At 45.8% G+C, this 15,632-nt stretch overlaps 1 protein-coding gene across 6 annotated transcripts in view; it reads right to left on the reverse strand.

Annotated features, from left to right (window-relative positions):
* Window positions 1-15,632, reverse strand: part of CPEB1 (cytoplasmic polyadenylation element binding protein 1) — a 100,694-nt gene that overhangs the window by 15,973 nt on the left and 69,089 nt on the right. For 3 of the 6 annotated variants that reach the window (XM_033190953.1, XM_033190955.1, XM_033190951.1), the window contains exon 3: window positions 11,696-11,884. In XM_033190953.1, coding sequence (XP_033046844.1) covers window positions 11,696-11,884 — 189 coding nt within the window. Of the gene's footprint in view, window positions 1-11,695; window positions 12,240-15,632 lie in introns of those variants that run through there. The other 3 variants (XM_033190952.1, XM_033190950.1, XM_033190956.1) reach the window with 2 other exon arrangements.

Consider the following 15,632-nt stretch of genomic DNA (forward strand, 5'->3'; position numbering starts at 1 on the left):
ATGGAAAGAGCTCAGCACAGTAGCACCCAGCACATAATAAATATTTAAACATGAAACATGAAAAAAAAAGAGCAACATTTTCCACACTTGGCCTTGGGGAACCTAAGCAAAGCACACCCTCTATCTATGAGGATGAGGTTAATAAAAGGGCTTTGGCATGGAGCTATGGGTGTGCTAAATCTAGGAAAGAAGACTTAATTTGAAGGGGTTTTTTTGTTTTTTTTTTCATCTGAAGAATGAGAACATTCACCTCAAAATGGCTGAGGTAAAACCAAAATAATATGTGTAAGTGCTCAATAACTGGCTCTGATTGGCCCCACTTCAGCCCTGACTAGCAATGAAATGAAACACAGGTCACCCAGAGCTGACTTCCTCCCAGGCCTCTAAGTCAGTTTGAATGCTTGTCTGGAGCTGGAGTCCCAAGAAGCAGGAATAAACCTCTCAAGACTGAAATCAAAATCAATGCATGCTTTCAGGGTACCAGACACACATGCCACTGATGGAATATATGCACAAGATCCCAAAAATCTGTTAATATGGGACCAGACCAGCCCACTCTCCTTTAGGTATATAACCTCCCCTTTTGGATAAGACATGGTAGGTGTATTCTTAACATTTAACACAGGGGAAACTATAGATATATCTATTTATCTAGTTATTATTTTGTGGTAAAAATAGCTTTAATTTTTAAAGAGACTGCCATAATACTGTTTTCCAAGTAGATGGAACTATACCATTTTACATTCCCACCAGCAGTGATGAGAGTTTCAGTGCCTCTACAACCTGGCCAACACCTGGTTTGGTCAGTCTTTTTATATCTAGCCAGTCTAATATGTATGTTGTGGGATGTGGGTGGGGTGGAGCCACATCACATCCACCAAGGAGTTAATTTAGCATTTTGCTTTTCGAGGAAACATTCCTAACTTTGAAATTGCCTTTTGAAGCAGTTTTCAAAGCTCTAGCATTTAACTGTATGCTAAAACTAAGTGTCTCAAAATGCTTGGATTGATAACCTTGACAAACTTCTCAAATAATCCTTTGGCTGGGTGTGGTGGCTCACTCCTGTAATCCCAGAACTTTGGGAGGCTGAGGCAGGTGGATCACCTGAGGTCAGGAGTTTGAAACCAGCCTGCCTAACATGGTGAAACCCCATCTCTACTAAAAATACAAAAATTAGCCAGGCATGGTGGTGCACGCCTATAATCCCAGCTGCTCGGGAAGCTGAGGCACAAGGATTGCTTGAACCTAGGAGGCAGAGGTTGCAGTGAGCCGAGATTGTACCACTGCACTCCAGCCTGGGCAACAGAGCAAGACTCTTGTCTAAAAAATAAAAATAAATTCCTTGACAAACTCCTGCCTGAAAGAAATCGAAAATCAAAGTCTGTAGAGTCCATGCCCTAAGAAGGCAGAATATGAGAAGATTTTATTCAAGGTTCCACCCTAATGCTGCAAAGACTGGCAAAGAGGCACTGTGAAAAATCAACAGATCATATGCATCGGTCTTAAAAGTGGTACCAATGCCCCAGAGGGCCTCATCCTTTTCCACATTTCACAAAAACAAGTTAGGGTGATGAACAGTGAGGTAACAATTCAAATCACAGAGAATCCTGACAACTAAGTTAAAGAGTTTCCATTTTATCTTATTGTCATTTGTTTTTTTGAGACAGGGCCTAGTTCTGTTCCCCAGGCTGGAGTGCAGTGGCTCACTTCAACCTCAATCTTCCTGGGCTCAAGCAATCTTTCCATCTCAGCCTCTAGAATGGCTGGGACTACAGGCATGTAATATCTACCACATCCGGTTGATTTTTAAAAAATGTTTAGTAGAGGTAGGGTCTCACTATGTTGCCCAGGCTGGTCTCAAACACCTGAGCTCAAGCAATCCTCTTGTCTCAGCCTCACAAAGTCCTAGGATTACAGGCATGAGCCACTGCACCCAGCTTGATTTTATCTTAAGGGTAACTGAGAGACACGGAAAAGGCCATCTGCAGAGCTATTGTGTGGATAGCAAAGAAGGCTGACCAGGGAAACTAAGGAAAAGTACCAGCAGGAACCAGCGCCTAGCAAAGAGAAAACTAAGTTGGACTTAAAGGATTTTCTCCAGCAGAGCTCAGATACCTGGATGGACACTGGAGCCATCCAGAGCTATGATTTTGTTCCCCCAACGGGGTATGAAGGAATAAATGGGACAACAGAGTTGATAATAACAGCAACAAAGGAAATGAAGAATGGGTTGTGCATCATAGGCTAAAGACAGAACAAAGTCAATAGATTGGGAGCAAATAAATGGAAAATCAGTGTTTTCAATAGGCTGGTAAGAAGAATGAGGGTGGCAGACAAGATAAACACGAAGAGGTGGGACAGTGAAGATTAAGAGCTCTGAGGATGTCAAGGTCCAGAGTATGGAACTAGACACGGCTGACTTAGAATGTGGGAAGTTTGAAATATTAGGTAAGTCATTCATGTGGACACTAAAGAGACCTATGGTGATAACTGGGCCTGGAGTTAAACACTGAGATTTTCAGAGACCTGGGAAAATGAGTAGGCTCTACTTGGCATAGCAGCATCTTAAAGGAAAAGTCTTCAGCTAAAGCACCAGTAACAAGAAGGAGGCCAGTTTTGTTAACCCAGGAAAAGGGGAGTTTCAAGTGGCACAGCAGAGAACTCTGAGAGTTGCCAAGGGGGAAACAGCATAAAGCAGAATGCCAGAAAAAATACTCAAGAAGGGATGCTGCCCCAAAGGCTTGTGTCTGAAAACACCAAAGATGGCAAATATGGGCTCTGGTAACTGTCCTCACCCAAGGTTTATTTCTAAAAGGTATTTTGGAAAGAGTCAAAAAAGCAACATGGTAAGCACTACAGAGCCCTTTTCTCATTCACATCAATTTGTATTCACTATTGTGTTGGTACACCTGTTTCACCAGCCACAAACCCATCTGCCTCCACCAACTTGAAAGTTCTCTACTGTGCCTACGAAGATATCTTGAGGCTTTGTCAAATTCCTGTACCAAAACTAGGAATTATCTCTGTAGTGATCCTCTAATCTAGCAATAAACCTAAGTAGAAAATGGCATGACAACCCAAGTTGGTCACTAACAAACTCTACTTCCTTAAGTGTTCACAATTCATGATCATTCATCTGTTCTGCAATCTGGACCAGGTTCAGTTAAGCTTCTAACAACTTACTGAACGTCTAGCATGTGGTGTGCCAAACACTGTGTTAGAAGCACTTTAGGTAAACAGTCTTCACCAAATCCTAAGAAGTGGCTATTATTACTGTATCCTAACAAAAGGAAACCAAGACTTGGGGCAGTCAGTCTGTAAAAGTAACAGCTAATGAGTGACAGAGACTGGATTCTTTCCCACTCCAAGTACCAGTCACTAGCTACTTTTTTTTTTTTTTTTTTTAATCTTTAGAACTCCACATCTGTTTGTCTTCACGTTCCTCAGCACCTTTCCTTTGTCTGAATCCTGTAAGACCACAGACTAGTGATCTTGCCTACCAGAAGTCCCTGCTTTAGGACCTAGAGTATTAGGGTCTTAAATCTTATCTAGGGCCTTGCCACTACAGGAACTCATTAAAAATGCATTTTGGGTCCCACCCCAGACCTGAATCAGAATCTGCATTTTTAAAAGATCCCCAGGAGATGTGTATACACATTAAGTTTGAGAAGCACTGACCCATACAAACCCAAGGCTTGCTACTTCAAATTCCTAATCAATTGCCTTTTCACACCCAAACATCTTTCATATATAATTATTTCCTCTGACTTAAAGACTGGAGGTTATGGCCGAGTGCAGTGGTTCACGCCTGTAATACCAGCACCTTGGGGGACTGAGGCAGGAGGACTGCTTGAGGTCAGGAGTTCAAGACCACCCTGGGCAACACAGCAAGGCCTGTCTCTAAAAAAATAAATCAGACAGGCATTATGGCATGCACTGACAGTCCCAGTTACTCAGGAGGCTGAGACAGGAGGATCACTTGAGCCTAGGAGGTTGAGGCTGCAGTGAGCCATGATCGGGCCACTGCACTCCAGGCTGGGCAACAGGGCAAAATCCTGTCTCAAAAAAAAAAGACTAGAGGTTATAATTTAAATACAGTTCTCACACTAAAATGGTAAATATACTTAAGAGAAAAAAAAAGGCATCAGATAAAGAAATCAACATGGCTACATAGGACATTTACTCTCTGAAAACACTGGGTAGGAGTGGAGGACAATACAGAGAGGCAAGACAGACAGAGTAACCAAGAATGAGTAAGAGTATAAAAAAAGAGTGGTAAGGATCATCATAGTTTCAGGAAAAGTGATAGCCAAAACAAGCTGATCATTGTGAAAAACATTCAAGACAACCCAAGGGACTTTGTAAGCTCGTACTGAGCAAAACCAAAAGGAGCAAGGGCCTACTTAGAGCACAAAGAGAAAAATGTTATTAAGGATTTAAGGACATTACTGCGTCTCTTGACAAAATTGGAATATGAATGACAGTTTAATCAAAGTAGTGTATCAACTTTAAATTGACTAAAGTTAACTGTTTTGTTACGTACGAATGTATGTAAGATCATTGCTATTCTTTTTTTTTTGAGCAAGGGTCTCCCTCTGTAACCCAAGCTACTGCGCAGGTGCACAATTACAGCTCACTGCAGTCTCAACCTGCCATCTCAGCCTCCCAGTGACAGGCAACTGCCACCACACTCGGCTAATTTTTTTTTTTTTTTTTGTATTTTTAGTAGAGATGGGGTTTCACCATGTTAGCCAGGATGGTCTCGATCTCCTGACCTTGTGAACTGCCCACCTCGGCCTCCCAAAGTGCTGGAATTATAGGCGTGAGCCACTGCGCCCAGCCTAAGGACACAATGTTGACTTAGAGTGTAATGCAGATTTAGGGGAATAAACTTTAACTCATCCCTACCCAGCCCATCACCAAAACAGAGGTTTAGAAAACCACAGTGACTCACCACATCACATCTGCGACAGTACTTCTTCCCTGAGTCTCAATTTCTTCAAAGAGAAAAAGGTTGAAGAAAGCACCTCTGCTTGAGGGGCAGGGTGGAAATCACTCTGTCCTAATCAATTCCTCCTGGAATCTTTAGGGCCACTGCAATACACTCCTACATTCAAGTACAGGAGCAAGGAAGAGTGTCTCACTGAATTATATACCAACCACGTAGAAAAACAGGGAAAGGACTTGGATTCATGGCTCAGAAAGGGGCAATGCTCAGTTTCCTGCAAATATTCAATCAGAAGGGATATACTGTAAGTTTGACTAGAAGATACCGAGAAGACAAGAGGCCTAGAACTTGTCAGCTGGTTTGATATTTCCTTCAAGCCACAGAACAAGTGAATTTTGTGGAAACTGCCACCCATGGTCAGATGCCCTAGAGTGACCTGATTGTACCTCTATAGGGTCTGGCCAGGCAGTTCTCTGAGTATCTACAGAAGGAAAGCAGCAAAGACAATGGAAGGAAAGCAGCAAAGATAAAGCGAAGTGGGGGGACCTCATTTCAAGAAAGAAAACCTGTCTTGCTCCCAGCTCATGAGACCATACTTGCCCTATGTAGGGTTGCTGAGTAAGCAGCACCGATTCCACCAGCTGGGAGTCAGAAGGAAAGGAGCAAAATAGCTAGCGTTAGACTGTTCCCATTTATATTCAAAGCCACGAGCATACCTAACTGGAAAGGCATTCTCTTTAAGCCACACAAACAAATCCAGTGGAAATGACAGGTCCCTTATAAAGCAGGCCAGTGTCTCATCTCAAAGTCCACTCCCCATCCTGGGGCACACTTCGTAAGTCCAAATGTCAAGTATTAACCTAGATGGATTAGAGGACGAGGAGGGGTGGTAAGATGTCCTAGAGTCAACCTCCAATAATGGCCAAGACCCTGATCTCTTTGCTCTGTTCTCTCCTGGCCTCCAGAACACAAGGGATCATGGAAAGTCTAAGATTTTATCAAGTGCCTCCAGCTCTGGTGTCCAAGTGTCCAGCAAATCCCTATCTTCTAGAAATGGGTAAGACATAGTGCTCTTCCTAGAACAGAGGTACCCATCCCCACTCACATGCTGGCAGGAAATCAGCTACAGACATCTCTCAGGGAAGTCATGGGGAGGAGAGGACCTGGCAGAGGGTTCCAGTTCATTAATGCTACCTCAGAGGGCATAAGAGACCAAATCAGCAGTAATATTTTTAGACTGATTGTTAACTTTCTCTACTTTCACCCTTCTATGCCAACTCCTGTCGGTTTTACAGCTGAGTCACTGTTCGAATTTTTGGAAGCCTTCCCCAAGAGTACAAAGGCACCTGGAGTGCGATGGTAGCATTAGCAATGGCAACAAGGGCCTGGCAGTGAATGCCTGCATTATAAGACCGTCTGAGCTTTAGCTTAGCTGAAGGAGAGACTAGCCCCAAGACATGACAGTCAGATGCTTGTTATCTAATGGGAATAGTCTAATGGGGAAAAAAATCTAATGGGGAAAATCCAGACCGGGAGCCATTATTTCTAGCCTGTGATATAAGGCCGTACACCTGGAACCCTTCTTCTCTATCACCATCCTTGGTTCTAGGTTGCTCGCTCAGGATCTCTCTGATGGAACAGGAAGAGGGGAGAGTAGCATTCATTCCAGGTATGAAAACAGACCACTCTGCCTGTGACCCCACATCTGCAACTCTATACTATATCTCTACTGTGGCAGTAATCAGTGTGGACTTCCCCCTCCGACTGTGGATCCCACAAGTTCAAATTAGTGACAAACCCAGCCTTTCTCCCCAGTATAATTCGCAGTCTTGATCATCAGGCAAGTTCCATTACCTGCAGAGAAGACATATTCATGTCCCTTGTAAGGTCAGCACACATCCTGCCCCTGTTACTAACCACCTCAACTTCTTTCTCACCTAGGAGTCCTCCCTGGCCACACTGCTTCCCAGGTTCTCCCTCCTCTCTGCACTGAAAGCTTTCCCAAATAGACTACTTGACTCCACGATAGAGCTCATCCTTCACTGTATGATGAAAACTTTGTATAACTACATCACCGTCCCCTAGAAGCTACAGGGTCCAAGATACTGATCTTTGAAAAATTTGTCCATCCAACTATATCAACACAAGTGGGAGGCAGAAGAATGGGAGAGACCTTGTCTGAACTCTGCAGTGAAAAAACACCCAGGATTAAACACTGGCTCAGCACCATCACTCATTCAAAAAATATGTATTAGCCATTAGCCAAGCACTATTCTACTGCTGGGAATACAGTAGTGGAGAACTGGGAGTTGAGGAAGATTTACAAGACACCTTGGTTGGGCCGAGGAAGTCCATGTTCCACACAGGAGAAACCTAACCCCGTTCTGAATGTCACCTCAGAATGGTTGTTTGGAAGAAGCTTCAGATGAAAACTGCTGAAGACTCCCGGCTCATCTTAGGCTGATCTAGCCTGCAGATCAATGGGGAGCCTGCAAGTGACACAGCACAGGAAACATTCCATTCACTGATTAGCAGTTAGGGTAAAAACCAGAGTGTGGGGTCGGGCACGGTGGCTCACACCTGTAATCCCAGCATTTTGGGAGGCCGAGGCGGGTGGATCACAAGGTCAGGAGTTCAAGACCTGCCTGGCCAAGATGGTGAAACCCCATCTCTACTTAAAAAAAAAAATACAAAAATTAGCTGGGCGTGGTGGCAGGCGCCTACAATCCCAGCTTCTTGGGAGGCTCAGGCAGAGAACTGCTTGAACCCAGGAGGCAGAGGTTGCAGTGAGCTGAGATCGTGCCACTGCACTCCAGCTTGGGTGACAGAGTGAGACTCCATCTCAAAAAAAAAAAAAAAAAAAAGAAAAGAAAAGAAAACTAAAGTGTGAACAAGTTAGTCCTCAAGGGACTTCTAAAGGGGAGTGGGAGAAAACAGACATGCCTTCTGGCATCCTTAGACTACACATCTGGTCTGCCCACTGGGCTTCTGTACAAGGCATCATTAAGAGAGTAATTGTTTCCAGATCCCCCAAAGTAGTCTCAGTCACCTCACTCTTCTGCTGAATAACGCTGCACACAGAAGAGTCACAAGGGGGAAGGCAGGAAGACAAATCCAGCGGGTGGTACCGCTGATGAGCTGCGACTCAGGGATCAAGATGGGGCTGGAACTGTCTACCATTTGCCCTCGCCTTCAGAGATCTCATCAAGGGTGCACATCACCTCTAGCTGACTAGCCCGTGTAGTAGTATATGGTTACTTTAAGTTTTCTCACCCAATATGTTAGGGTTCTGCTAATAGGACCACAGGTGTAACAGGAAGCATATGAGTTTTGTAAACAGAGACCTGAGTTAGAATTCTGAGTCTTCCAGTAGTTATGTCACTTTGGGCATTTTGTAACCTCTGTGAGCCTACTTGCTCCTCTGTGCAAGCATTAAAATCATGTGATGTACTTAGCACAAAAAGTAGTCGATAAATGGTGGTTATTAGTCACTCCATCCCCCATTCCAGGATACTGAGGACAGCTTCCACAGCCTTTCTGTTCCATTACAGATCTTAAGACATTGCTAAGCAGGACAAGGGTAGCCCTGGACATGAGAAAGGGTAGCACTGAGGTATGAGAAAAACGCACTGTAACACTCATCTTGCCCCACAAGGCTTTCTTTCCATCAAGGGATGGTGCCTCAGGGTAGGCACAGTCTAGAAGAAAAAGACCCCACATCCAAGCCCATGCAGACCTTGCAGGTACAATTCTCAAAAACAGACTCTTATTCCAGGGTCTTCTTGCAGGACTCTGAGGCTAAGGAAATCTAGATAGCAGAAGTACTCTGGCCCCTGGAGAATGGTATCCACGTACCAGCCTCAAACTAAGAATCCAATGAAAGGTTGTTACAATGAAGAAAATCCTTAGGGGAAAAAAATGAAAGCCCCTATCATAGCAGCTATCATGTAGCACTTGGTATACTTCTTCATTTCTTTTCCTTTGATAGCTATGGAGATTCTTAAAGGTAACAATTTTATCTATTTCAATGTTGTACTTCCAGTGCTGCACACAACGAATGCTCAATGTTTGCCAAATGAATTTAGCCAACAGCCCTACTATCTCCAACCTTGCTCATTACTTAAGAATAGTAGAAGATAGCCGGGTACGGTGGCTCAAGCCTGTAATCCCAGCACTTTGGGAGGCCGAGACGGGCGGATCACGAGGTCAGGAGATCGAGACCATCCTAACATGGTGAAACCCCATCTCTACTAAAAAATACAAAAATCTAGCTGGGCGAGGTGGTGGGTGCCTGTAGTCCCAGCTACTCCAGAGGCTGAGGCAGGAGAATGGCGTGAACCCGGGAGGCGGAGCTTGCAGTGAGCTGAGATCCAGCCACTGCACTCCAGCCTGGGCGATGGAGCAAGACTCCGTCTCAAAAAAAAAAAAAAGAATAGTAGAAGATGGTCAGATGTGATGCCATAGCTGCCTCGGGCAATGTATCACCAAGCAGAGCTCAAGGAATAAGCTTGCATCTTTGTCTCTACAGAGAGACAACAGTGTAACAGGGTATCTGCAAGGATAACTCCGAAAATGCCCAGAGCTGTTGGAAGCCTCCTCCCTCACTGAAGCAACTGAGCTAGCTGGTTTTCAGACGGAAAGGCAGTGTAGGCACTGGAATGTGGGCTGCATGTTCCCGCATTGCTGGTGAGGGTGCACGATCTGGCACTGCAGCTGGCTGGTGGGAGGGCTGCATCCTACTCCAGGAGGTAATACCCTCATGTGGGCTTTCCAAGAAGGCCCAGGGAAAGAAGAGCGGTGGCTGTCACCACAGTTCCAAAACCAAAGGCAACATGACGATCAGGGATGGGTGTGTCCTCAACCCTCAGAAAGGAAAACATACCCACACTAACCTGCCTACACAGCCAGATCATATCGCTTGGGGCAACTCTGGTTCTGGACCTTATGAATTCTGAGGCTCAGGCTGCAGTCCCTCCCTGGTCCACAAAATCATGTAATATTTATCACTAAAGTGTTTGGGATGGAAAGTGGAAAAGAAAAACCATTTATATTTCAGAGACAAACAGCTACAAGCACAGGCCTTTCAGGTGGTGGAGAAGCTGTGGATATTATAACTAGATTCAAGCTACTTTTAATAGCTGAATTTCACAGCAACTTTCAGACCAAGCTCTCCAAGCCCTAAGCTGGACACACCTGCATTTCTATGGGCCCAATGCTATAGTGTATTTCAGAAAGAGCATTGCAGCTTAGAGAATCAGAGCCAAAGAAGGGCTATACTTCAACCTGATGCCAGTGAAAGACAGTGCCTTGGTCAAACACTGACCGCCCACAGACAGGTACCCATCTCCTGTGTGAGCTCTTCTATCTTTTGCTCAGATACTTCCTTGCCCAGGGGAACAGGGCAGTTACTGACCTTTCTGGAAAATCCTGAGTCAGCAGAAGGCTACAGCACTTCAAGAAACCCTATCTTAACCCAGAGGTAGTTACTTAAGGTAAAGCACTCCCCATCCACAACCACATAAAACAATTTCAATACTCCTCCCCTAAATGGGGTTTTACCAAAACAACTGGGCGTTAAAATGCCTAACAGACACAACAGGCCCAGGCTCTGCAAAGCACTCTAAAAAAAGACCTGCGCCAAACAGGGTGGAGGCCGCAGAAATCAACAAGACAGTACCTTGCTGCCATGGCTGCCGGTTCCTGGACCAGGGAGGGAAGGGAAGGACAGCAGGCTTGGTGTTTCCCACTGTCAGCACCAACAGCAAATGGCTGCACCACCTCCCTTCCCCACCCACTGCCCCTTACCACCTTTTCATTTTCCTAAAGTATCTGCTGCCAATACCTCTTTATTATAATTTACATAAAGCAAAATATGTAGGTTGTAAGTGTACCTATAGTGTTTAAGTTCACATTTCTTCCTGAATACTCCACAACTTGCATTTCGGCAACCCTCCTCCTTGTACCACAAGAGGGAAATAAATGGGTAACAGAAGGTCTAAGCAGAAGCAGTTTAAGGGGGGGCTGCCAAGGAGTCTCTTTCGTTTGTCCCCATTGAATCCTACCAAGAAGACAAGGGATCCTAAACAGGAGTGGTTCTTCTTTTATCCAGCTGGTCACTCTCAACACAAAGGGAAAAAAAAAAGGTTCTAGAGCTGGGAGTTACCCCACCCCATTTACCCTGCCTACACCTTTCCAGGATCAATGCTCTGAACCCTATGTTAAGTCAATTCCAAATATCCCAGCGCATTATCCAGCCTCATCTGAGATTAAAATCCTTCCCTTGCCATGATTCAGAGACCACTCACTCTTCATATAACTCTCTGGTTTTTAAAACCACTGAGTAATTTTGATCATCCAGTAATCAACCCCTTAACTTCCCCTCCCCCACCTAAAAGTGTTTTGCTTCATCATCTCCAAGACAGGCCTGGGCACCAGGGGGTTAGCTGGATCTTTTCTGCATAAGGCCATCACCTTGGGGACCCTCCTCATGGCCACTCCAGGTGCAGACTAACAACTCCAGGGAATTTATTAGGGTAACTGGAAGAGCTATGCCTGCCTTTACGTGGAGCCATCTGTCCTGCCACACTTACAGCTAGCATTTCCATCTCTTGCAAAATAGCTCCATGTTGTATGTGTGTATGGTAGTGAGTGATGCAAAGGGGAACAGAACAACTGTTGCTGTGGATAGCTTCGTTCACCACCCCCATGCATCCCCTTACCCCAGCCAACTCATCCTCTGGCACTCACCCGAGTGTGTGCTGCTCTGGGCTGAGGAATCTGAGTCCTGGGTGCTCCAGGGTCGGTCCCAGCCTGTCAGACTGAGGGACTGCAGGCCAAGGCACAAGTCATTTGCATCTGGGAGGCCACGGGAAGATTCTTGCGCAGAGGTTGGGAAAAGCATCCTGCTTGTAACTGTTTCTTCAGAGTCCTGGAAGTCTGCTTTGGACAGGAGCACAGCAGAAACCTCAGAGTTAAGGGCTGTTTTCCCCAATATTATCAACAGTAAATGTTATTAATAATAGTTTCCCGAGCCTCACGGGCCAGACATCCAAGCTGGCTGGATGCTGCAGACGCTGCCTCTGCACTTTTGGGGGCGCTGGGTCAAGAGCGGTTGCCATACAGGCCCCCTCCCCTCACACACACACCCCTATCCCGTCTGCATTACAGACTGGGCCAGCATGTGATCAGGCTGCTGATGCTTCCCGCTGCCAGTGACATCAGCCGGCTGAGCTGTGCAATAGAGAGCGGCATCATCCCTCACAGAACGGGGGAGGAGCAGGAGAGGACGACAGGGAGGAGACTTGCCTCCCAGGGAAAGACAGCACAACAGCTACTTGGAATAGTCCCGGTGCAGTGCCGGTAAGTCTGGGTTGCAAGGCAGCGACCTTCGGTCTCCAGCAATGGTGGCCAAGCAGCCCTCAGGAACGACTGAAGTCCTCTCCGCCGACAGCAGAGCCAAAGCAGCCGAATGCCTGCTCGTGTGGCTCTGCCCTCCTGCCCCTCCCTTTCCCTCCCTCTGCTCTCCACCCCCAAACCCAAAAACACTCTAGTCCTGGACTCTCTCCAGCTGCTGGCTCAAGCCCTGGCTTTGCAGCCCAATGCAAAGCTTCACAGTCCTGCTAGCAAAAATCTGTGCTCCAAGAGGCCCCTGAGCAGCACCCTGACACAGCAGTGTTTACCACTGAGGAACAAGATAACCTTCAGAAAAACACTGTACACTTGGACCCTGGGGAACAACACCTGGTGTTCCAGGCTTGTCTAGAGCAGCTTATCACAGAGAAAGGGGGTAAGCTTTGGCAGAGTTGGGGAGAGTCACTGGGCTGTTCCAGGTACACCTTGTAGGACATGGCCCACAACCCACATGCCAGAGTGAGACCTGCCCTAACTAGGATAATCCCTGTGCTGAGACTCCCTCATCCCAACAAGATGGGTATTAGTCATGAGCAGATACTATGGCCCAGCTCCTCCCCTCCCCTCTTGCAACTATAGGTACAGGCTGAGGAAACACTCTCAAAGCAGCGTCTGACAAACCAAGAGAAACAGTCTCTGAAGTACTGTTATGCCCTATTAGAAACACCAAACTCTGAAACTTAGTCACCTAGCTCTGTCAATATTGCTTCTCTTGCCCTTCCAGGAGCCCTGAGAATGATACAGGGCAGCTGTGAGGGCCACTGATGCCTCCAATGCCCAGGCCCTCTCTCAGAGGTGCTGCACAAGACCAATGCTTTATTTCTGTGGCCACTCACAGCTCTAGCAACAAAGTCTAAGAATATTCAGCTTCTGGAGCTTCCACCATTTCCCCTTTGCCATCTCCTCCCACATCGGTCCTTTTCCAACATGAGCCCTGGGTCACTGGGCTTCTTCCTCATAAAAGAGGGTAGGGCAACAGGCCCAGACTCACCAGGCAGGCTGCTCACACCTGGACTCAGCTGGTAGCACTCCACCTGCTTGTTCTCTGCTGTTGCAAGGAGAAGCAAGCAGATACAGGAAGCATGCCCACCTGGGACCTCCCATGGCAGGGTCAAGAAAATAATGCTGCCATAGGAATAGCTGTTCAGAACTTCCTGCAGTACACCCTGTGTCCACAGGCACTCAGGCATAGCCTAGAAGGGAAAATTATCAGTCTCCTTCCTTTGGAGATTTCTTTTTTTAAAGCTTTGCTGCTGTGTCATCCATCCACGTTATTCCTGCTGGCTGTAGATATTCTGCTTGCCCCCTATCTGTGTTTGTCAAAGCCTTGTTCATCACTGCAAAGGCCTATCAAGAATCACCCATACTGATGCTGCCCCTACCCCCTGACTACTCTTCTCCTGCTTCTCTGTGTTCACCCTTCCCTCAAGCTAAGGATATATTTTAGACTTCACCCATACATATTAGTTACCAAAGCATAATGCTTCCTTCAAAAACATCCATATTTAAGTATCTATTCTCCCCTAAACCAAGTATCTATATAATCCCCTCATACCCCAATCTGAGGGCATCTATGTCTAGAAGCAGCCATTCTCCACCCGTTAAAACCAGGGTAACTGTGCATATGATTACCCCCACCCCTCACAAGGAGAGAATCAACTCAATATACAGTGGTCTGCATATTGAGTAGCAATATACAGTGTGGCAGACCAGCAATATGAGCATCACCAGGAGCTTGTTATAAATACTCTCAGGCCCCATCCAAGACTGACAGAATTGAGATCTGCATTTTAACAAGATCCCCAGTTAACATATATATATATGCAAAAAAAGTTGGAGCAGTCAGGTGTGGGGGCTTATGCCTATAATCCCAGAACTCTGGTAAGATTGCTTGAGCCCAGGAGTTCAAGGCAGCAGTGAGAGCCATGACTGCACCACAGTACTCCAGCCTGGGCGACAAAGCAGTCCCGATCTCAAAAGTTTGAACAGTACTGATGTATACAACTAACACAATCCTCCCACCCCAAGCTGAAAGAACGCAGGCCTGAGCAACAGGTCTGTTAAACCCATTGAGGACCAAATGGCTACATGAATCCAAGAGCTTGGAGTTTTACACACAGTGTAACTCCACCCTCACCCCCACCCACAACCCCCACCACAGACCTCACCTTCCTCCTTATCCAGACATTCCTCAATCTGTTATTTCTTCCAGATAAAGGTTTTCCCTATCATTGTAGGATTCCTTCACTAGCTCCAACTCAATGGAGGCCATAGCTGTTAAAACCATTAGTGTGGCAGGCTGGAAAAATCAACAGCTTTAGACGACTGACAGACCTTGCTCTGCTCACCAGGTCTGCCACTGTGTCTTTCTGAGCATCGTTTCTTCTTTAAAGACGCAACACTAGCCACCTTTTAGGTGTTTTGTGAGGATTAAAGAAAATATCTGAGGCCAGGTGTGGTGACTCATGTCTGTAATACCAGCAATTTGGGAGGCCAAGGCAGGCAGATCACTTGAGGTCAGGAGTTCAAGACCAGTCTGGCCAACATGGTGAAACTGTCTCTACTAAAAATACAAAAAACATTAGCCAGGCACAGTGGCATACGCCGGGAGTCCCAGCTACTTGGGAAGCTGAGGCAGAAGAATTGCTTGAGCCCGGGATGGGGAGAGGTTGCAATGAGCCGAGATTGTGCTACTGTACTCCAGTCTGAGCGACAGAGCTAGACTCGGTCTCAAAAAAAAAGAAAAAAAAAATCATAAACCATGTTCATGTACTGGAAGACTCAACAGTGCTAAAAAGTGATACCCGCAAAATTAATATGCAGATGTTCCTCAACTACAGTGGGGTTATGGTCTGATAAACCCATTGTAAATTGAAAATATTATAAACTGAAAATGCATTTAAATACATCTAATTTACTGCACATTATAGCTTAGCCTAGCCTACTTTAACTGTGCTCAGAAAACTGACACTAGCCTACAGTAGGGCAAAATAATTTAACACAAAACCTGTATTATAATAAAGTGATGAACACCTCATGTAATTTATTGAATACTGTAATGAAAAGAAAAACAGAAAGGTCGTATGGATACTCAAAGTACAGTTTCAACTGAATGCGTTGATACGCATTCACACCATCATCATGTCAAAAAACCTAAGTTGAACCATCCTAAGTCTGGGACCATCTGCACATCGGTGTAATCCCAATATACCAGACTTAAAGCAATTCATTGGGGAAGAGCTTTTTAACAAATGGTGCTGAAACACCATATGGG

This window comes from Trachypithecus francoisi, unplaced genomic scaffold, assembly GCF_009764315.1.
Source record: "Trachypithecus francoisi isolate TF-2019V2 unplaced genomic scaffold, Tfra_2.0 Lachesis_group3, whole genome shotgun sequence".
NCBI lineage: Eukaryota > Metazoa > Chordata > Mammalia > Primates > Cercopithecidae > Trachypithecus > Trachypithecus francoisi.